The following is a 22525-nucleotide window of genomic DNA, read 5'->3' on the forward strand; positions in this document are numbered from 1 at the left end:
CAGAGCTCTTCTTCTAACACTCATTAATAAGAGGAAAATTCCAACAGATTAAAAGCTGAACTGGGACATTTTATTCAAGGAAATTAGAGGTCCATTTCTCAAGCCACCATCATTAAAGGAATCCCGTCTTTTGTAGCTCAGTAGGTCTTAAAATAGGATTTGGTAAACGTGTGTGGATGGAGGTGTGTGCTTGCCTGGACGCAGGCAAATGGATCAGGTGAGCCTCTCTGGTCAAGATTCAAGCTGGGATTCAAGATTTTATGCTGAAACTACTTGTATACATCAACAGCCCCTACTTGGGGATAGTACGGTTACTTTAAATGGATCTATATGTAAGACTGAGTAGTATCTCCAAATCCAGTTATCTTAGCAATAACTATTACACAAATCCCAATAAGAAAAGGTGTGTAAATCAATCTTGCTGGTTGAATTTGAACCTACTCACATACTCTAGCTTTATCATTTGCTAGTCAGTATCTAGAACTGAGTCCCAAAACTACAAGAGAAACGCAGAAGAGTATCTGGCTTTGCCTTTGTGTAGGTGATTACATCATCAAGGGAGCGGGATGGGTTATTTCCTTCCTGCACATCTCTAGAGAATTGAGAAACTTTTTGAGGTGCTAAGCACCTAACAGGCCAAATCAGAATCTTCTGCATTGTTTTGTTTATGGGTGGCAGTGATTAAAACTAACGGTCAGCAAACCACAGCTCGCAGGCCAAATCCTAGTCCAGCACCATCTTCAGAAGGCCTGTGAACCAAGAATGCTTCCACATTTTGCAATAGTTGAGGAAAGAATCAAAGAAGAATATGTCATGACAAGTGAAATTTAAATGACACTCAAATTTCCATGTATATAAATAAAATTTTATTGGCATGCAGCCACGCCCATTGGTTTACATTATTGTCTAGACCACATGCCCTGCAAGGCTGAAAATATTTACTACCTGGTCCTTTACAGCAAAAGTTTGCTGGTCTCTCTGATCTAGACAACTACAATAGTAGTATCAATTGCAATGGTAATATCAATATCCACTACAATAGTGTTATCAATTTTCAAATATTTGTCCCCATCTTCAAGCTTTACTTCCTTCATTTATAATCCTAAAAGGAACTCATCTGAAAATGTTAAGCTAAAAGAAATAAAATCCAGCAAGAGTGTCATCTCTAGCCAGTCAATGTGAGGGTGAAATCCATTTAACATTCAATGAATGCATCAGATGTTGGGTTGTTTTTTTGTTTGTTTTCTTGTTTTTTTGCTGTTTTTTTTTTTTTTATTTGGGGGTTCTTTTTTTGTTGTTGTTTTAAAGTTTACTCACCATGGGACATCTTTAGGGCAACCTGAATTTAGGACTTCGTCCTGTAAATCTGAGCTAACATCCATCGTTATGGTAAGAGATGTGAGGATATTTTCTCTCAAGAGGAAGACCTACTCTACATATCTTCTATTTAAAAAAGATAAATGTGAGCATACACTGACTTTAAACTTGCCAGTAAAGTCATCTTCCCACTCCAACTTCCAGGAATTTTACTTTCATGAGGAAGAGAGAAATGATCTGCACATAAACCTTTCATTAGGAATCACCAAGAGCCACATGAAGTAGTTCTACTAATAGATGTCAAAAGACAGTTGACCCAATCTGTCTTAAAGAATCAGTCAATCATGACCCATCACCTGGGAACCTAGAGACTCCAGTTCATAAATGACTGGAGCCAAGCAATTCCTCCACATCACCCTTTAAACCACCTTTTCTCCTTGGGAAGAAAATAATCACAAAACTCTACACAAAAATACTATGAAACATTTTTAATCCTGGAAAGGACCTGATTTACTAGTAACCAAAAAGGGGAAAAGTCAACAGGAATAAAATTCAGTCTTTTAAATCAAGTGGACACATATCAAATTGCTCAACATTGTTAAATGGCATGATGTAATTTATCCATAGAAGACATTGTCTCATCCAGTGGAGAAGCGATTTAAATATGTTTTGACAGAGTGCTAGGAGATATTATAGGCGACAGTGGGCTTAATGTAGTATTTAAGGCTTCAAAACCTGTGCCTTTTAGAAAAATAATCTAGAACTTCTCCTACCATTTATGAGGGGAAAAAAACAACAAATGTCTATTAAAAGTCACAGAAACATGATTAATTTGTTTATGCCTTCAACATTCCACTAAGCTCCACAAAGGCAAGACATAAAATTACAGTGAATTTTATAGCCAAGATTGGTCTGAATATTCTCCTCATGATATTATTTCTTTCATACTCCCTCAGTGCTTGCAATAAAATGACAGATCACTGGGATCCAAAGGGGGAAAGGCAACTCCTTTCCAAAGATGGGACTGAGATGACAAAATCTATTTTATATATCTAAAATTAGAAATAAAATAAATTCTTCAATACAAACTACATTTTCAGAGAGTTCATTAAAATTTAAGGCATTTTTTGACATGTCAGAGATTTTAGTCTGGTGACGGGAGAAGAAAGAAGCTACCTGGGAGCAAATCCCAATTATCTCTATGGCTTGGTACATACACATGGAACACAGCTGAAGATGAAGAGAGGTGACAAGTGACTATGTGGAACCTCCTAGCTCTGTCCAGCCTGGACACCTTTGCCAGGGCTCCTCTGAAAAGAAGCATCTCCCATGTATTGTCATTCTTCTGTTTAAATTTTGATCAAGATGGGAAAGGTTCATCAGCACAGTTACCAGGATAAATGTGAGCAATGCCAAAATATTTTCTTATTAAAAAGCAAGATTTAAGAAACTGAATGTGAAAAAGGTTGATGCTAAGTGACGTCCTTCCTGAATTTCACGACAAACAACAAAATCACGGCAACCTCGCCTATACTGATGAATCCCACAGCAAAGATGTACACAAAAACGAACATTCATCCAACGATAATAGGATGGTTCAGGGTTTCACCCACCAGTCGAGTAACTGCAATTATTTATTTTTCTCCCACTTTCCACCAAAATAAAGACATCACCTGCCGAATCAAAAGTTACAAGTCATACTTCCTTGAAAGGCTTGGGGCAAATCTTACACAAACCCTGCCCCTATGGCCTGCCTCTCAGGCAATCACCAGTCTTTTTAAAAAAATTCTAGATTAAGATCTACAAAGATTACTGTTTATTGAAAACAAACCAGAGCACCTTAGATCATCAGTGGTCAGTAAACTCCCCTCTTTCCCAGTTCTAAAACAATAGAAGTTTACACACAATTAGTCAGAGCCAACTTCATTCAAACTTCTTTCAACAGATAATATTCAAGTCGTGCTAATTCTTGTAACCCATCCATCAGAGGAAGTATCACAATTACCTGGATCAATTTTGAGTAAGAACAACACGTATTTCCTAATTACTTATGGTACAACCACATTCTTATTATGAATACAATTAAATGCAGTTTCCCAAAATTGAGTTCCTTCCTTATTTACTCAAAAAGAAAAACTTCTATGGAAGTCATGATCCTCAATGTCTTAGCAGAAAAATAACCATGTAACTTTGATGCTTGATATAGGGCCAGTGTCCCACTGCCATTTTCTGTGAACCATGAAATTATCCCAATACCTTTGCATAGTTATGTGTATTTATACACAAGCCATCCCACTTTCTTCTTCATGGTTTTGCATGTCATCTGATAAACAAGACTTCTCACTCATTTGAAATTATACTTCCAGCATTACATAAATGGTCTTAAACCATTTGATTTCCATAATACCATCAGCTTATTTGTTTTAATGGAAAGTCTGGCTTCTCTTTGCCTTTTTTTTTTTTTTTTTTTATATTCCTTCAAGTCTTTCAGTCAAGCCCTTCTTACCAGTTCCAACAAGGATGAAATTCCAAAGGCAAATGTAAGTTTAGATAACCCAAACACATGTTTACATGTTTATTCTTCCTGAAAGGTTACTGCTTACTTAGGCTTCTGAAATCAAGAAAGACCCTATGGAAAAATGAAAAATTTATTGTCTTTCTTTGTTCACCATTTTTTAATAGAAAAGACGTTTTAAGGTCAGGAAAATAAATAATGGGAAAAAAACTATACCTTAAAATTTTTCAAATCTTCCCCCAAACTATAAACAAAGAAAAGACATAAATAGAATCACAATGCATATGCTCATATCTGCCCTCCAAAGCACACTTTTTATGTAGAAGTTATAAAGAATAAAAGTTACCCATTAATTATATGGCATGCATCAGCAGTGCGCTGGTGGGCTTAACCTCGATTTTCAGTTATGTCTATTTACAGATTAATCTCTTCCTGAGTTGAGTTTCATCTTCTGTTGAGACCCAAGCCATTTGCTTTTGTATTTTTGGCAAAATACTTGACCATGTGATAAGGCAATCAAACGTTTCAACCTCCTTCCCTTTTCAGCGGCATGGCCCTCTGTGAGATCACCAACGTGCTGGATACGAAGACAGGATCTAAGCTACAGTCCTGTAGAACTAGAGATCAGGTTTCTGTGTTCTTTAGTCTGAAGGCTACAGCACTGTCTTTTCATATATTTGGAGATCTTGAGGATTTCAGCTGAACAGATTCGAAATGGTCTTCTTTTTCCTATGAAGAAAAAAACATTGAAGCAAAATCAACTCATTCAAATTCCACTAAGATTTTAGGATCTTATGGGTCCAGAAGGAAAGTTCTGAAAATCATTTCAATCTACATACCTGCCAGCTGTGATTAGGATTTTACATTTAAAGGAGAGTGGCAGATATAAAACAGATAGCATCCCTACCCTGAAAGATGCTTTTGATGGCCAAGAAATAAGACAGACCATCCAAAAATAGAGGCAAACACATGATCGCAATAGATAACCAAAAAATACAGCTTCACAAAAAAATATTTTAGCGAAGAAACCACTGAGACCAGACCCTTCCTAAGGGGATATCTGACCTGGGTGCTGAAACAGATGACCTTGCCATATGAATTTTGGATAAGAGAACTGACAGAAGCTATATATTCACAAGATGCAAAGAATACGTAGTAAGGAGGACAGCAGAAATAAATAAGGAGAACAGCAGTAAGACACAAGATCCTTTGGGTTTGTTGACATGTTTTAGGAAAATCTGTTGGGTATATATATACCTTCTAAAGATTAAAAACAAGTCATCTTAGACAATAAATCAAAAATTTAACTCAGATATATCATTGCTGACTTTTGTTGCATATTACATTCAAAACGCAGCCTGTTAAAATCAGTACTTCTTTAATGGGGAAAAAGAGAATTAAGAGATTTCTCTCAATGTTGCACTGTGAAAGTCAGGAAGAACTTTCTGGAGTCTGCTGGAATGGAGTGGGGGGACTATGCTTTCAAATAGAATAACAATGAAGTGAACTAGGAGTATTTTAAAATAAAGGAAATAGGAGGGGGGCCAATCCTAGGTGCAAACCAATGTGTGTCTGAAGTAGAGAAGTGAAATGAGAAAATAAAAGTGAGTAAAGCCTGAGTACCTGTCAGAAAAAAATAAGGCAACTTTTGTGCTTTCTCTCATTTGAGTGGAGAAATCCAAGACTTCAGACAAGCTTTCGGGCTACAGGGAAAGGAGGATGTGAAAAACGTCATGTGAACACCACCATCTCACTTTCCCTTGCCTGCACTGAGATGATGTGCCTGCGGGAGGGCCGACCTCACATCTCCTCCGTGCTCTCACTCACTCATTCTCTCGCTCTGAAGAAGTTTGCCTGGAGTCTCATGTTGACCAGATGGCATTCTATTGAAATAACCGTTGATAATTCCAGTGTTTATTAAGCCCCAAGGCACTGCAGGAACAGGACTAAACTTGAGGACAGTAACTGTCTGTCCTCAAGGAGCTTACGTTGTATTGTGGGAAAGAGCATTAGGGTACCAGGAATAAACTAGAAAGGAAATCTGGGATTTTTATGATCTTTCCTTGAGAAGATTTGATTCAATATGTTCCAGAGGGGAGAAGGGGAAGAGGCCTGTTGGTGATCCTAAAAGCTGTGATTTGAAAAAACACTGAAAACACTCTATAAAATCATGTTATTAGCATCCTAGGGCTTTAGATGTTGTGTCCTCTTTGTTCACATGGGATTTTGCTCCTATTATTGAGAAGGTGGGATATACATGTACTTACACGTGTGTGTGTGTGTGTGTGTGTACTTAACACCACTAACTGAGGCTTATAGATGACAAGAACTGTATCTTATTCATTTTTAAAATTCCCAAAACATGGCTCCAGGCCTAGTACATGGTAGGCTATTACTGCTTATGCAAATGTACTGAAATGCTACATTTCAGAAGGGAGAACACCGGATTGAAACTCAGGAGATGGGTTTTTAATTTCTACCTAACCTTCTCTTAGACAAAGAAGGGAACCTCTCTAGATATCAGTTTACTAAAGTATGACATAAAAATGCCATACAAATGATTTTTCTGAGTTCTAAATTCAAGAATTTATTTAAAAACCAACTTCCCCCAGAAGCTTCTCCTTCCCTGTCACAGCCTTATTGCACTCCCTTCTCTGTACTTTAAGGGACCCTGTGTAATGTTCTCATCACACTGGATAATGGTATGTGTCTGTGAAGGATGTTCATGTGTCGTGTACTAATAAACCAGATATTTCTGACATAAGAAACAGCATCTAATTTGACAAAGCACCAAACCCAGGCAAGATGTCTATCAGATAGTATCCCATGAGTGATGATGGAAAGAACAAAAAAAAAAAAAAAGAAAAAAAACAAAAAACCCTGAAGACACATTTTTATAGTCGCTGAGAAAAGCCAAGAAAAGTAAACCCGTAAAAAAAATCTGACACATCCAGTGTATTGGGAGGAAAATATCAAATAAGGTTTGACTTTAGGACAGGAATAAACACATATATAAGATAAGCCAGATCTTAAATGACATAACAGTTAAGAAACTTTACAACCATTTTTGCTCCACAGAGCCAGGCACAACACATTTTTTAAATGGGAGACACAGTAAGACTTGTCTAATGATATTAATAGCAGATTTAGTCATAGCTACATATTGGAAATAGCCCAAGTATTCATCAAGAGGAGAACGGTAAAAAATTTTGGCAAATCCATACAATAGAATACTAATCCTGAATAAAAAGGAATCTACCACCAATTAACACAGGGTAGATACATCTCAAAAATGTTCTACTGAGTGAAAGGAAACTTACACAAAATACTATATACTGTGTAATTACAGTTATATGAAGTTCTAAAACAGACAAAACAAATCTACGGTTTAAAAAAATCACTACAGTAGTTTCCTCTAGGGGGTGAGGATGAGGATCAATTTCACGCAAAAGTACATGAGTCCTCTTTCAGGGATGAGGTTAATATTCTATTTTTTTGATAGGATTTGGGGTGACACAAGAATATGCACTTCCCAAGGGTTCATCGGATTGCATACTTGTTATGTGGGCATTTCACTCTATGTGAACATTGTCCCTTAGAAAAAACTGAAAATATTGAATTCTCTCATCAATTATACATATCCTGCAGTGCTTAGTTGTGAAATGTATTGAATCCCGCAGTTTACTTTGAAATGCATCAAAAAAAATTTATTGGTAAATGAATAGAGAGATAGAGATTTAGAAAGATAGGTAATAAATCAAATAGAGTAAAATTTAGGTGGTGGGTATGTGGCTGTACCGTGGCACAGTTCATTCAGTTTTTTCATAGCATTTTAAATTTTCATTGAAATGATTTTTTAAATTATTATGGCAATTAAAATTGCTATTCAAAACAAAAAGAGGTGCACTCAACGTTCTCAGGGAGAAAGACTTTATCCTCCACCATGCTTCCTGCGACTGTTTTCAGGAATCTTTCAAGCTTTCAATTTTATGGTTATAAAATAACAATGAAGGAGGTACTGCAAGAGGAGGAAACACTTTATAGTTTATTAATACTTGTAATTCCTGGGGAGCCTGGGTGGCTCAGCTGGTTAAGTGTCTGCCTTCAGCTCAGGTCATGATCCCAGGGTTCTGGGTTTGAGTCCCACATCGGGCTCCTTGCTTGGTGGGAAGCCTGCTTCTCCTTCTCCACCTCCCTTTGCCCCTCCCCTTCCCCTGCTTGTGCTCTCTCTGGCTCTCTGTCAAATAAACAAAAATAATCACTTTTCCTCAAAATCTTTCCTGGGGCCTGAATGCTTCCTCCATTACAAGACAATTCCCTCACAAAGAGGGAATCACAAGATCAAATCAGGCAAGAGAAGTCTAAGTATACTGACGATGAGAGATCATTCTCCATGGGTCTTCCTGTTTCTGCAAGTCTTCTGAGGAAGACATTAATTGCCCTTCATGGTACACCATCTTCTCAAAGCTGTTTATATTACAAAAAGCCTTGGAAGAACATAAGAAAAGTTTGCTTGCAGCCCTGATATTGTCTCTCCCTGCAGAGCCAATGGCAGACATGTTTCCTGACTGTTAGAAAAGATTCAGATTCCCCAAGCTAAGCGCTCATTTCTGCAACATAACACACTGTGTATCACCTAGGCCACCTCACTCTGTGGGAGATGGGGCCTGAGGAAACAAAATAAGCATTCATTTTGGCCACTGCTACTGCTATGAATAATAGACTTGTTTTACTTCTGACCCAGGTGACTCCTTTCTTCAAAATGTCCATAAAAGTATGCAGGCTAATTTGTTGGCTAGCAAATATAGTGCAATTTCATAACCATTGTAGTTCCTCGCTGTTTTGCTGATGAGGATGGAAAATTGACAGGTGTCTTTTTAGTAGAATAAGTATGACAGCTTCACACATTGTTTAGCAAGATTTGAGCAAAGTCCATGAGACTTAGCAACGAACATGGTGACCAAACTGTATGATCAACAAGGCAATTAAAGTTCTCCATTTCACTGCCTGGAAGTGGAAAGGAACCGGAGAGGTGGTTGTAGGCTGAATTCTGGGAAGTGGTTCCAAGAGTTCATGGTTCGGCTGCCTGAACGGTAGCCTGGATGCTGTTAATCCTCCTCTGGGGACTTCCTCACCAATCAGGCCATCAATTGCAGGTGTGCTCCTTGGTAACAAGTAGTACTAAAATACAACCTGATGGGAAAAGGTTTCACCCCCTTTCACAAGAGGTTACAGAGACATGCACCAACAATGACCCTTAAAGAAAAAACAGAAACCACTTACGGCCAGAAACTAGGTGAACTGTTATATTTTGGCAGATTCTCTTTGGAGATGATGTGGCAGGAGTCAATGATTATTAAGAATGGCAAGAGCTGGGCCATCCTTGTGCTAAACACCTCTTGTGCTCTATCATGCCAACTTTGGATGTGTTCAAAGATGACAGTAAAAGGTCTCAGAGATTTTGTAGTGGGTCCCCATGGCAGTAACAGAGCTTTGGCCTTCTTTAGCAGATTTCCCAGAAAATCAATAGAAAATCCCCACAGGAAGTCTAGGGAGGGACTGATGAGCATTGGGGCTCTTAGTACCCCAGATTGGGTTACTATGTGGAAGGTCACTGGAGAATGAGAAACTGACCCAAAGGAATCTTAATAAGTTAATATGATCAGCCCCACCCTAGAAGCTTCCCCTATCTTTTATTTTAAAACAAGGCAATAATTTAGATTTATGAAAATGGAACAAGAAATAAGGTAGATTCCCTTATTTTAAAAAAGGCTCCAATATGCAAGTCAAGCCGAAATCAATAAAAGACAAAACACTTCCAGTGTCAGTCCGAAATCAATCCGGCTGGGACTGGGACAAGAAGAAGTCCTAACACTGAAATAGATGATGTCAGGAATGATAACCTTGCCATGCAACATAGGATTTTAGGTGGACCAAAACATTGGAAGTTTGCTTGAGCAGTGCTGCTGAAAAACAAAAGCAAATGCTTTTGCTTGCTATTGTCACAGAAACTGCCTTTCTCTCTGCACCCTTAACCTCTTCCTCCTTATCTCTCTTGACCTTGGCTGCTTTATGGAGAAAGATGATTAGTTTTTCTGACACCAAGAGGGACTGAAGGCCAGGCACAACCATCTACATCAGTTAGGGAGCCTTGAGGAGGGGAAGGATTCAAACATTTACGACCATCCTACCAGAAGCTGTGACAGGAGAGGGACATGTGAATTCCATTAATGGGGGTTAAGAAGGTTCTCATTGGGGAAGCTAAGATAATGGGACCTTGTGTGATGAGTTCTGCAGGACTATCCAAGAAGCTGCTGTTGTTGCTTCTACATCCAGAAATCTAGAAGGAATTGATGGTACATGCATACACATCCTCCTCTCCTAAGTACCAGCAGTGATTCCCCTGGTCAAGGGCAGTCCCATGGAAAGGAGAGATAGCAGGGCATTGCAAGGGCTCCTAATTCCTCCACCATTTGCAACAAATGTCTGTGTCAGGATTACACACAAGTGTCTCTACTTGCCTGTGCCAAAATGTGTCATGACATAAATGATACAATGTCAGTATCAAGTCAAAAGTCTCAGTCTCAATAGCATTGCCTCTTCTGTCAGACTTCTGCCAACAAAGGTGGCTGATAACACCCCCCCACCACCACCAAAATTCAGGAAACTGCTATGTAAGTAAAGTTTCTTGAGACGATGTGACCAGACTTGCAATGCTAACTCTATTGGCTAGTCATGCAGGAACAGTTCAGCACTTGTTTAGACGCTCTGCTACTGGAGACAGCATGGACTCACTTGAACAGGCTACCTGGTCTTCAGCAAGCTGAATCATGCTCTCCACCTTTGTGGCCTCACAGCCCTAATGACCAATTTGGGACAGAATTCTCAGTGATTGCTGATTCTGACAAAGACTTCAGCAATGGAAAGGAGCCTGCCCCAGAGGCATCTTTGGGGATTTTAGATTCATTACCTTGATATGGCTACCAGGTATAGCCCTTCTGAAAAGCAGCTATTAGCTTATAACTGAGTTCTTGTCAAAACTGAAAGCCATTCCTGTGCACACCTTGTGAGTCTACAGCCCGATGGTCACACTGATGGTGGGTCAGCAAGGTGGCAAAGACCTAATAAGTCTCACTTATCAAATATAAGTGGTATATTCAAGAATATAGCTGGTCCTGCCCAGCAGCATCTCAATCTCACATGAAAAAATGGCAGCATACCCCTTTGGGGCAACTTTGTCTCTTACTCTACCTCCAAAAATGAACCCACTGGCTCTAGTCCTTGGTTTATCTAAGTTCTACCTTATGTCTGGGCCTGATTCACTGATGGTTTGCAAAAGTGGAAACCCAGTGGGTGTCCACCAGCAGCTGTAGCTGTCCTAACTCAGCACCAAGTATACATAACTGAAAACCTACAAAATTGTTTGGTCTAGTGGGCTGAACCCACAGCCATTCTCATAGCTGTGGCCAGTACTTATCTTGATAAATCTTATTAGATCACCACTAACTCTTGAGCTATCACCAAGCGTCAATACACTATTTGGTCTGCCACTTGGAAAACTATAGACTTAACACATCAAATTTACTCCTCTCTGTGCAAACAAATTCCAGAAACAAATCTCAGCTGATCAAATCATCTGGGTCACTCATGTAGATACTTGCATTAAGGACTCGTGATCTGAAAAGATCAAAGAGAATTAAGCACACAATAGAGATTGCATAGGACAGACTGCCACAATGCTGCATGGACCCATCATTTTGCCCGCCATAGCAATGAATCTGCTATCCCACACTGGGCATAAAGCAAAGGACTCTTTTGCAGATGCAGAGTTTACCAAGCATGCAAGACTCGGGATTCAGGCCCAGAACTGACAAGTTTTTCCATAGCAAAGTGATGGTCACACCTCTGATCACTTCTTTGGGGTATCAGTAGCACCTTACCTCTTCTGACACCTGTTCACGGTATGGAGTTGCTGTTCCAGTCAGATCTGCTAACTCGAGCCACACTAATGGCCCTTGAAAAAAACCTTTTTCGTGTTGTGACTTTAAGGATTGTTTTCAGTCTAACAATGGCGCCCTTCATACCACAAAAGCTACCTGAAAATGGGCTGACCATAGAGGTGTTCAATGGATCTTCAATACCTCATACTGTTGAAAGGTATCATTGAGCACAACCAGGGCCTTTTCAAAATTGAATCAAAAACATTTCTGACTCTATCTCCCCACTACCTCATCTTGGTCCACATAGTTAATAAGGTTGTTCAGTTACTAAACATGCTTGTCCCCAGAAAGGGATCATCTCCTCTTGGCTGTGTCATGTATAATTATCGGTAAAAAGGTTATATGCACTTATATAAGGTTATATATACTTACATTAAAACCCAGGATTCTATCCTGTCCACTCACGGACATGAGGTGTCCTTTTTACTTAAGCAACCCCTAGAATGTCAGGTGGTAGCTCTGCCAGAAGGTAGTCTAGGAGATTCAAATACAATCCTAATGTAGCCACCTATATTGTTTTATTGAAATGTCATGATTCTAGATCAAAAGGATAACAACCACTTGGTTGACTACACAGCTCATCAAGACCTCCTACCATAGCCCACACAAAGGTAGAAGACCTATTTTGTCTCCATCATAAGTTTTTTTAAATGCCTTTGTCCCTCTTGCACTTGAATGTTCTGGAGCAGAGGTCTAGGTTCCAATAAGGGATAAGCAGAAATAAGATGAAGTTTTAGCTAAAATGGGGGAAACTTATTTCTGGCAGTGGAAGAAGATCAACAATGCAGTCTGATAATGAGGTGCCTAGAGGGCAGATACCTTAGACCCTGAGAGGTATGAAGGATGGGGGATATTAATGATAATTTGTTTTTCAGAGTCTCCCTGTCACCTTCTGTGAAGGATAGTGCATTAGTGTTCCTCTCTCAAACTGTTGCAAGTACTTTAAACTTAATCAAAGACTAGGTCCACCATACCCATCAGATAGAAGTCCCTTTAAACTTACTGAGAAATCTATAAGAAACAGCAGGAAATGACCCCACCTTCTGCCCCAAGTAACAACATCGACACCAACATTCCCATTGCCATTGCTCAGTCCTTCCTTGGAGTGAACAAGCACCGCCCAGTTTCCAGCGTAGACCAACAGGAGAAGTTGGACTGACAGTCCTTAAGCAGCCTCTCAAAAACAAAGAAGAGACACAAGTATGTGAAGTGAATTGGGAACCCTAAGGTTTATGGGTCACCAAGGGGGCTGCAGGCACCATCAGACAGTATTGCCTAACTAATGCAGGTCCCACTTAGTGTCTCCAACAACCGTCTGTAAGACTTTCTTTCCAAAGGCACCCTGTGCACCTTCAGGACTGTACTTCTTGTGTAGAAGCCAGTCATTAACTTGTACCCTACGAGGGGTCATAAGTGGTCATAATTCAACTATTCATGAAAATAGCCCCAACATATCATCAAGCTTTAGACAACTGCAAGGATTTTCAAAATGAGACTACTGTTGGTTATTCAGAGATCTCTGAAGGGGTAACTGGTGTTATTCCTATTCATCCTATAGGCAGTTATCCAATCAGAAAAGATGGTAAAAAAATTGTCTCTGAGTTAGCTAGAATATGACATGCCACCACCTCAGCCTCTGATGACATTTAGGTCAACATCAACTCATGGTTCAAACATTATTATGGACAATGTAATTGCCCTCAACTTTACCCTTAAGGGTCAAGAGGAAGTCTGTGCAGTCACTCATCTCTTTTGGGTATCTGGAATGCCATCATCCTGTTCACTAAGTTCCCCTACCATGGCCATGTACACAAAAGTGGGAGATATGTTGGGTTCTGCAAATTTTTGAAAATACCTTTGACCCTCTTCCACATGAATCTTACACAGGAAAGATCTCAGTGCCAATGCAAAGGTCTCAGGCTGAGTAGAAAGGTCAATACTGGGACTTAAAGCTGCCTAGCTTTCTAAGGTGGACCCTCATGGTTTATGGGATTTATTCAGCTAGTTGGATCTGGGAGCCTGGGGCTATGTTTGAAGTCAATAATTCAGGTTCATCTCATCTTGCTGTTTGGTGTCCTAATGGTAGTAGCTTTATTTAAATGATGTATGCAGTAAATTGGCCAGATTTGAGCCCAGCCTCAGTCAAACAGATTAAACAGAATGGTGGATAGCATGCTGTACTAACGGGAAAATTTACCAGGAGCCAAGATGGTATAGAAATAAGGTTTGGATATCTTGGGGAGATAATTCTCCATGGTTCCTTTGCATTTCTGTAGATCTTATGAGCAGGACAGTGATTTACCATTGTTTAAGACCATCTTTTTAAGGATCTTTGTATAAAAAGCAGCCTTAGAAGCTCAAGGAATTGTATTTTTCCAGAGCATATGGCAGGAAATGGAGTCTCCTTCTGAAGCAATGAACACACACACTGTCTAGTATAGTAACAGTAATATCTCTCTTTGCAGAAAAGGACTGGCATGATTACTGCCCATTCAAAAAAAGTCAGGTTCCCAAAGCCTAGAGTTCCTTTCCTGTAATGCAAGCCACTGTGTATGTGTGTCATCTGTTCCTGTTCACAGAGCCCCGAGCAAAGTGGGGTTTGGGGAACTGGTACAAATGCTAATACCCTGGCTAGTGTGTCCACTGGGAGCATTGAGTGCTTTTTCTCTGACCAGGAGTCTTGTGCCTCCTAAATTGTCCATGAAAGAGTGGCAGGCTCATTTGTTACCTTGCAAGTAGGGTGAAATCTCAGTTCTTGACACTAGCTATACATTTGTTATTCCGTAGCAAAAACCTCCTTCCTAAAGTACGACAGTGAAAACTAACAAAGTTAAATCACCATTAGAAGGGGAATATGGCTTATTCATTTTGTTTTAAATCATCCTTTATACTATATTTATGTGCTTAAATTAGGAGAGTAAAAGGAAATAGTTACTGAAACATTCTCAATAAATGTAATCTTTTGTTACCTGTCCTTCCTGCTGAAAATCATTTGAAACACATCTTTTCTTCTGTTTCATTCTATTTTTAAAGCTGCGTGTAGGTACACTGGTAATTTCTCATCTTTTAAGTCAATGGTGAAGAATGTCAACAAAATGTGTTTACAAATAATATTTAAGGCTTAGTGTTAATCTGTTTGGATACTGTAATCATTTCAAAGCTGACAAATGTGATGGCATCTGATAAGGTACCTTTAATACCTCAACAGTTTACATAATTTTACTTTTTCTATGTGAAAAAAACATGTTACAAAATAAAATACAAAACAAAACAAACAAAAAGAATGAGTGGATAAGATCTTTTTTAACCTAAAATTTTTAATATTAGAAAACAACACATTATCTTTGTGAAAATTCAAATATTATAAAAATGTCCCACTTCAAAAACTAAAGACTCCCATTGGTTCAAGCCTCCCCCAAAGCAGCCATTGTTTATAGTCTGCTTTGCAAAGACTAACATAAATTGATCTTTAATAGATATTAATAGTCTTTGTGTTGTTTTTATTTCTTTTGGACCTATGGACATACATATGTCCATTTCTACTAGTCGCCTAGTCACACAGGACTCCATTATTTTGCTACGTGGAAATTTCTTATCAACTCCTTCTTCATGGTGTATAAGGTTGTTTCGACTCTGTTAACAGGGAGGGGGGAACAATGCTGCAGTGAATAATCTTATATGTATATCCTTGTGTACTTCCTTTTTTTATTATTAACATATAATGTATTATTTGTTTCAGGGGTACAGGTCTGTGATTCATCAGTCTTACACAATACACAGTGCTCACTCCCCAATATCCTTGTGTACTTCTAAGAGTATTTCTGTTGGATACGTATCCATGGAGAGAAAGACTTAATGACAGGGTTGTATGAAAGTTACTCTTAGGTTACGATGGCCCTTTGTTAGTAAATGCACAGTAATACAGGTTAAAATTTTGCTCTCACCTTTGTTGCCAAGGATTTAAGTTTTCCCAGTAGTGACTGTTTATTGGAATAGACAACTTCTTCCTCATTGTCTTCTCCTTCCATAATAGCACAACTGTCTGCCGCTGGGAGTTCACATTCTTTTGAGTTAGTTGTCATCACCAATTTGGAATATTTGTACTCCAGTCTAAGTGATGGTAAACAAATAAAGTGGCTGTTTAATACAAATTAATACCAATTTAGGTGGTCATACACCACCTTGTTAAATGCTCTTGTGGTAAAGTTGCTCTACTAAGCAATGTCCCTCCTTACAGCCAAAGCACTATGAGCTCCCATTTACCTACCATTGACACACAAATCTCTTCCAGGATTTCAGAGAATCATGGCAGTATAGTTAGCTCTATCAATTATTGTACATTGATTAAATTCTTCAATTATGAAGAACTTTTTAAAAATGAAGAGAAACTGTGAAGTCTGAATGCGTTTTCTTAATATATCAATATTTGGAAGCTTGGGCACTATATGATTTTTCAAAGTTTAGTTCATAAGAATAAGAATACCACTGAGGTCAGTGATCTGGTCTTTCTTGTTTCTGTACATACCTCGTTCCTTTCAATTCACCACCTTGGATATTATAATGGCCTTGTGATACGACAATACAGAACTTTCAGAGCCCCGCTGATATATAATCATTTTAGAAGAGTCAAATCTCATAACAGATCAATATATATTCAGGAAACAGACTCAATATTCAACCCTAGATTCCTGAAGTCCTGGAGTAAATACAGATTGCATTTGCCTACATACTTAGTTGTCTCACAAGAAACTGAAAAAGAAACATCAGGGCAAGAAGACACAACATTGTCATGAAAAGAAAAATACAGGCAGAGAGAAAACCTGACCTCTCATCTCAGCTCTGCTCCCATTTACTTGAATAACCCAGAGCCTCCATTTTTCTCTATTTTGTAACAAATAGGTCTAATCCAATCACCTCTAATGTTCTATCATCTATTAGCAGAATAATTATCATTCCCGTTCCCTTTCTTAAAGGTCTTTCCTATAACTCCTTCATAGGAGCAGTTTCTTATCTTTCTGAGAAAAACTATTGGATGTAACAACAATTAGGTCTAACATTTTCACAACAGAAGAGATCCTTCAGGTCTTACATGGTCACTCCAATGAAGTTACTTACTTCTGATTCTTTTTCCAGAAGTAGCAAGTTAGAGCCACCAGCAAAACCGCGGTGAATGCTCCCACACCTGCTCCCACTTTCAGCCAGAAGTCAACTGTTTCGCAGGTTGACAACTTTTTCTCAGGCAAAGAAACTCCTTTAATGCACCATTTAGGTTCATTCCATACATACAAGGTTTCCTTTAAAAACACACACACACATAGATGACATGTGAAATGAGATTCAGAAGGAGAAGGGTTCTGCCCCTTATTCATAGTACACATAGAGGATTTCTCGGCATGCATCTAATAGAAGAAGCTCCAGAAAGAGAAGAAAGAGATAGAGAAGAGAATGAAAAAGGGAATAACGAACAAAAACACAACAAAACCAAATAAAAACATGAATTGCTAGATCACGAGGCTTGGTCCATCTGAGGAGGTTGAATAAAAAGGTATGTCTGGACGTACCATTTGAGCTTGTTTGCTCAAATTTCTTATGATCCCTGACTTTTTTTTTTTTTTTTTAAGATTTTATTTATTTATTTGACAGAGTGAGAGAGCACAAGCAGGGGGAGCAGTGGGGAGAAAAAGAGGTAGAAGAAGACTCTTTGCCAAGCAGGGAGCCTGATGTGGGGCTCAATCCCAGGACCTTTAGGATCATGACCAAAGCCAAAGGCAGACACCCAACCATCTGAGCCATTCAGGTGCCCGATTCCTGACTTCTTAGTCATGATTTTAATTGAAAGCTTAGGTTGTTTAATATAGTTAAGGGGAATAGGTATCACCCACCCATGCTGTAGGTCCATTTCCCCCACCAAGTATCTCCCCTGAGAAGAAGAGCAAACTCTGGACCCAGGACAGGCAGGCATACCATGATGAGCAGGCTTGGGTCAGAGGTAGGGGGGCAGGCACACAGACCGCACCCTTATTTTCCCCACATTATTCTGGGTCATTACTGCCCACAGTAGGTCCTTATTTTTATCCTCCCAAACCAGATGATTCAGTGTTGTTAGAACAATGTTTTTCCGAACTGCAAGTTGCAACTAACTAGGGAATAATAAAATCAATATACTGAATATTAATGATTTTTTTTAAAGAATTTATTTATTTATTCAACGGAGAGAGAGAGCTCACAAGTAGGCAGAAAGGCAGGCAGAGAGAGGGGGGAAGGGAAGCCAGCTCCCCGCTGAGCAGAGAGCCCAGGACCCTGAGATCATGACCTGAGCTGAAGGCAGAGGCTTAACCCACTGAGCCACCCAGGTGCCCCAATTTTAATGATTTTTTTTCAGATAAATAGATCAAATAACACTAACCAGAAACAAAAATTAAAGGACCGGTGGTGCCTGGGTGGCTCAGTGGGTTGGGGCCTCTGCCTTTGGCACGGGTCGTGGTCCCGGAGTCCTGGGATCGAGCCCCGTGTCGGTCTCTCTGCTCGACAGGGAGCCTGCTTTCCCCCCTCTCTCTCTGCCTGCCTCTCTGACTACTTGTGATCTCTGTCTGTCAAATAAATAAATAAAATCTTTAAAAATTAAAAAATTAAAGGACGGTACATGCTTTTATAGTTCAACAAATATAATGACCAGTAGTAATTTTTGTGATGATTATATCCAGGGACATTAAAGGACATGGAAGACTCAATTTTTTGATCATTGTATCTAATTAAATTTTCTGGTGTCTGATGGTCACTTTAATAATATCCTAACAGGGGTTGCCTGTGTGGCTCAAGTCAGTTAAGCGTCTGCTTTGGCTCCGTTATGATCCTGGGGTCCTGGGATTAAGTCCTGGATTGGGCTACTTGATCAGCGGGGAGACTGCTTCTCCCTCTCCCCCTGCCTGCCTCTCCCCCTGCTTCTGCTTGCTCTCTTTCTGTCAAATAAATAAATAAAATGTTTAAAATAATAATAATAATAATATCCTAACAAAAGGATAACACCCTAATGTGTAATTTTACTGTACAAGCACACATATTTCTGCAATTAAACATGAAGTACAGGAGAATAGTATTTACTTTAAGGAAAAGTTTCAACCAAGTTTTGGATAACAATTCTCAGGTTTTTTAGAAAAGTCATTAGTAATTGAAATTTTTTTACTGCATGACAACTCTAACATTTTCATTAAATTTAATGTAAAAAACACTTTTAAAATGGGTCACATTATTTTTATAAGAATGAGACGAGAAATGAGGGGCATGTTCAAAATACAAATGCTACATCTCTAAGTGTAAACAAGGACAACAGAGAGAAAAACGTTAACTCTAGTCAGCACATGTTGGCTTCATGTGAAGCGCATTCTAACAAAAAAAGACCCTGCAGAGGTGCCTGGGTGGCTCAGTCTGTTAAGCGTCTGTCTGTCTTCGGCTAAAGTCCTGATCCCAGATTCCTGGGATGGAGCCCAGCACCCTGCTCAGCAGGAAGCCTGCTTCTCCCTCTCCCAGTTCCCCTGCTTGTATTCCCTCTCTCGCTGTTTCTCCCTCTGTCAAGTAAATAAATAAAATCTTAAAAAAAAAAAAAAGACTGTGCAATACATTATATAGTTTTATCAAATGTGCAATAGCGGTGAAATTGGCAAAGCTCTAATGTCTAATGACAGTCATAAACAAAATGTTAAAACTTTGGATTAAAAAGATACTTGTAAACCCAGAGTACTTAACTTTTCCATAAGCTCCCAAATTGTTCAGGGAAAAAAAAAAAAAAGAGCAAGCTATTGGCCAAATTTCTGAGTCATTCCCTAATTATTAATTAGAATGCCTTATGGCTTCATCCAGTCACATGTCATTGGCAAAGGAGAAAATGGCTGACTCCGCAGCTGAAAATTGTCTTCTTCCAGCATGCTGGGATATTTTGCAAACAGGGTGAGATAAACTTGATGATAAACTTAAAAATATCCCTCTCAGTGATAACACAGTATCTCTTCAAATCTGCATGACTGGGTGACATTTAGAAGTAATGCTTACTACACACACTGAGAACCTGGTATAGATTTCTAAGATCCAAGTTGATAAGAACACTTTCCCCACAAGTTGTGCCACTCTCTTAGTTTACAAACCTCTCTGTGGAGGGCTTGTTGTAATGTGTAAACTTAACTTCATACACACCTGGATTAGATACATTTACAGAATTGGGAAAATATACACTTAGTCAAGACAGAGAGAAAACCTGTATAGAGCAGGAAACACAGGGAAATTGTTAAAAAATTAAATAATACACATTAGCAATATTTTACAATCACTGTATTTTTCTCTCCCATGAGGCTTCGGGCATCCAAAAAAAATCTACCCTTGCTCCTGAACGTACTGCAGTCCTCTCTTATCTGCAGTTTGACTTTCTGTGGGTTCAGGTAGGAAGCACATGTTCTTTCTGATTTATCATCAGAAAGTCCACAGCAGCCTCATGCTCTGTCACGTGCCTACGTCACTGGCCTCACTGGATCTCATCGCACAGCATTTCACCATCTCACGTCATCATGAGGGTGAGCGCAGGACAAGAAGATATTTTGAGAGAAAGAGCACATTCACATAACTTTTATTACTGTATATTGTTATAATTGTTCTCTTTTATTATCAGTTGTTTATCTCTTACTGTGCCTGATTTAGACATTAAACTTCATCCTAGGTACGTGTGTACGTACGTAAAAGGAAAAACAAAGTATACGTAGTCCTTGGGACTATCTGTGGTTTCAGGCATTCATTCACTGGGCGTCTTGGCACATATCCCCCAGGGGAAAAGGGGGGAGGGTCTACTGTAATGGAAAACAGTGAAAGCTGTCATTTGTGCAACATAAAACTCACTAAACAGCAGACTTTTGGGGGCACCTGGGTAGCTCAGTGGGTTAAAGCCTCTGCCTTCGGCTCAAGTCATGATCTCAGGGTCCTGGGATTGAGCCCCACATCGGGCTCCCTGCTGGGCAGGGAGCCTGCTTTGCCCCCACCCCCTGCCTGCCTCTCTGCCTACTTGTGATCTTTGTCTATCAAATAATTAAATAAAAAATCTTTAAAAAAATTTAAAAAAAAATTTAAAAAGAGCAGACTTTTTGAAATCTTTTATTCAGAGGCTGGACATAAACACCCACTTACCGGGTCGTACCCATTTGTTCTGCTGTTGCGACTGAGCACACTAAGCAAGGTACATGAGCTTCGGAATAACATTTCTATTTTTCTAACTGAAGCCTGATCTCATTTGGCAAATATTTTCAAAATCCATATCTAAGTATAACAGAAATGTTGACTTACCTATTTCTCAAGGTAAATTTAGAACTACAAGAGGGAAATTATGTATTTCAATATGACAAACACAGCCAAGTGTTCCTAAAGATATCTTGAAGGCAAAAGCAAATATTTAAAAAGAATCACCTTCTAACTATCTGTTCCAAACATTCTTAAAACATGCTGAACAGAATTTTGGCAATAAAGAGGGTTAGAGAGATTATTGCAACCCCTTGATCTTAATGTTCTCATCATTGCTTTCCAGAAGAGAAATGGTGAATATTAGAGAATGTTTACATAAAAGGTCACCTGACTTTTCAAAGCCCTTGAGTTAAAGTGATGGTCAAAGAAGGGAATGCATCCGTTTCTCATTTATTCCTTAAAAAATGATAAGGGTATCATCATTTTAGAGAAACGATCAAGAAGACTTTCCACTGTGAGACATAAAATGTGTATCATTAGTATTATGAGGACTAAAAAGAAACCATTTTTTGGTAAGCCAAGATTTTTCATCCTTGATCCACTAAGAATGTTAACAAGAAACTGGCTCACCTGTGCACAAGATGTACACTTCATGAATGAAATAAAACATTCCTAATTTTTCTTTACTTGTTGTAGATTGGGAACCTTTCCTGTTTTATATTCAATTATTTCATGACAACACATTTTATATGATCTTTATGCTTAGACTTTATCATCAAATACAAAAATAATTATTGTTCCAGGAAATTTCACTTCATTTTTAGGCATACTGCTATGTATCTGAGTTGGAGTCTGTGTATTAGCTTTGCTGTGCAATGTATTTCTTACTATAGATTCAATGTCATTAAAGATTGAAAAATCCCTATGTAGAGAACGGCTCTCTGTGTTTTTCCCCCAGAGGTAAAGGCTACTGCTAATACTCTGACTGCAGGAGATGAGGTAGAGCATTCTGACTTCTTCTTGTACTCCTGCCCTCTGACCTGCCAATAATATGCTCCTCCAGACTTTCCTGGAAAGAACAGCACTCCCTCTCTGATCCCTTCTTGCCACCAGCCTTCTAGCACGCTTCCCACTCCAGGAGACCTGAACATCAGGCCTACTCCAATTTTATCCCAGTTTTCCGAAATCCCATCAGAATCTGATTCTCTGATGCCAATTCCCCACTATGGTTACCACGACTAGCAATGATTTATTATCATTTGTGTTTTTTTCTTGTCGTTTCAATAGAATTCAGAGAGGTTCAAATAGGAAGACATCTTGAAGGAAGAAAAGTTTGTGTTTTTCACACAATACTCCTCAAAGCTTGTACAGTGACCTAAGCACTCTCAGACACTGCTCCCAGAAGTGCAAAAGGATACCACCAAAGCATGTTAGTAATATGTATCAAGAACCTTAAAAATGTCCATCTCCTTAGATC

The 22525-nt window shown here is 39.0% G+C and overlaps 1 protein-coding gene across 1 annotated transcript in view; it reads right to left on the minus strand.

Moving 5' to 3' along the window:
* Positions 1-4119: 4119 nt before the first annotated feature.
* Positions 4120-22525, minus strand: part of LOC111155281 (KIAA1324 like) — a 92453-nt gene continuing 74047 nt past the window's right edge. Inside the window, exons 19-21 of the mRNA XM_022515412.1 lie at positions 16948-17126; positions 15777-15942; positions 4120-4561 (exon numbers count right to left, since the gene is read on the minus strand). Coding sequence (XP_022371120.1) covers positions 4502-4561; positions 15777-15942; positions 16948-17126 — 405 coding nt within the window. The 3' untranslated portion in view covers positions 4120-4501. The remainder of the gene's footprint in view (positions 4562-15776; positions 15943-16947; positions 17127-22525) is intronic.

This window comes from Enhydra lutris, unplaced genomic scaffold (assembly GCF_002288905.1).
Source record: "Enhydra lutris kenyoni isolate GAN:26980312 unplaced genomic scaffold, ASM228890v2 scaffoldscaffold40, whole genome shotgun sequence".
In the NCBI taxonomy this organism is placed as follows: Eukaryota; Metazoa; Chordata; class Mammalia; order Carnivora; family Mustelidae; genus Enhydra; species Enhydra lutris.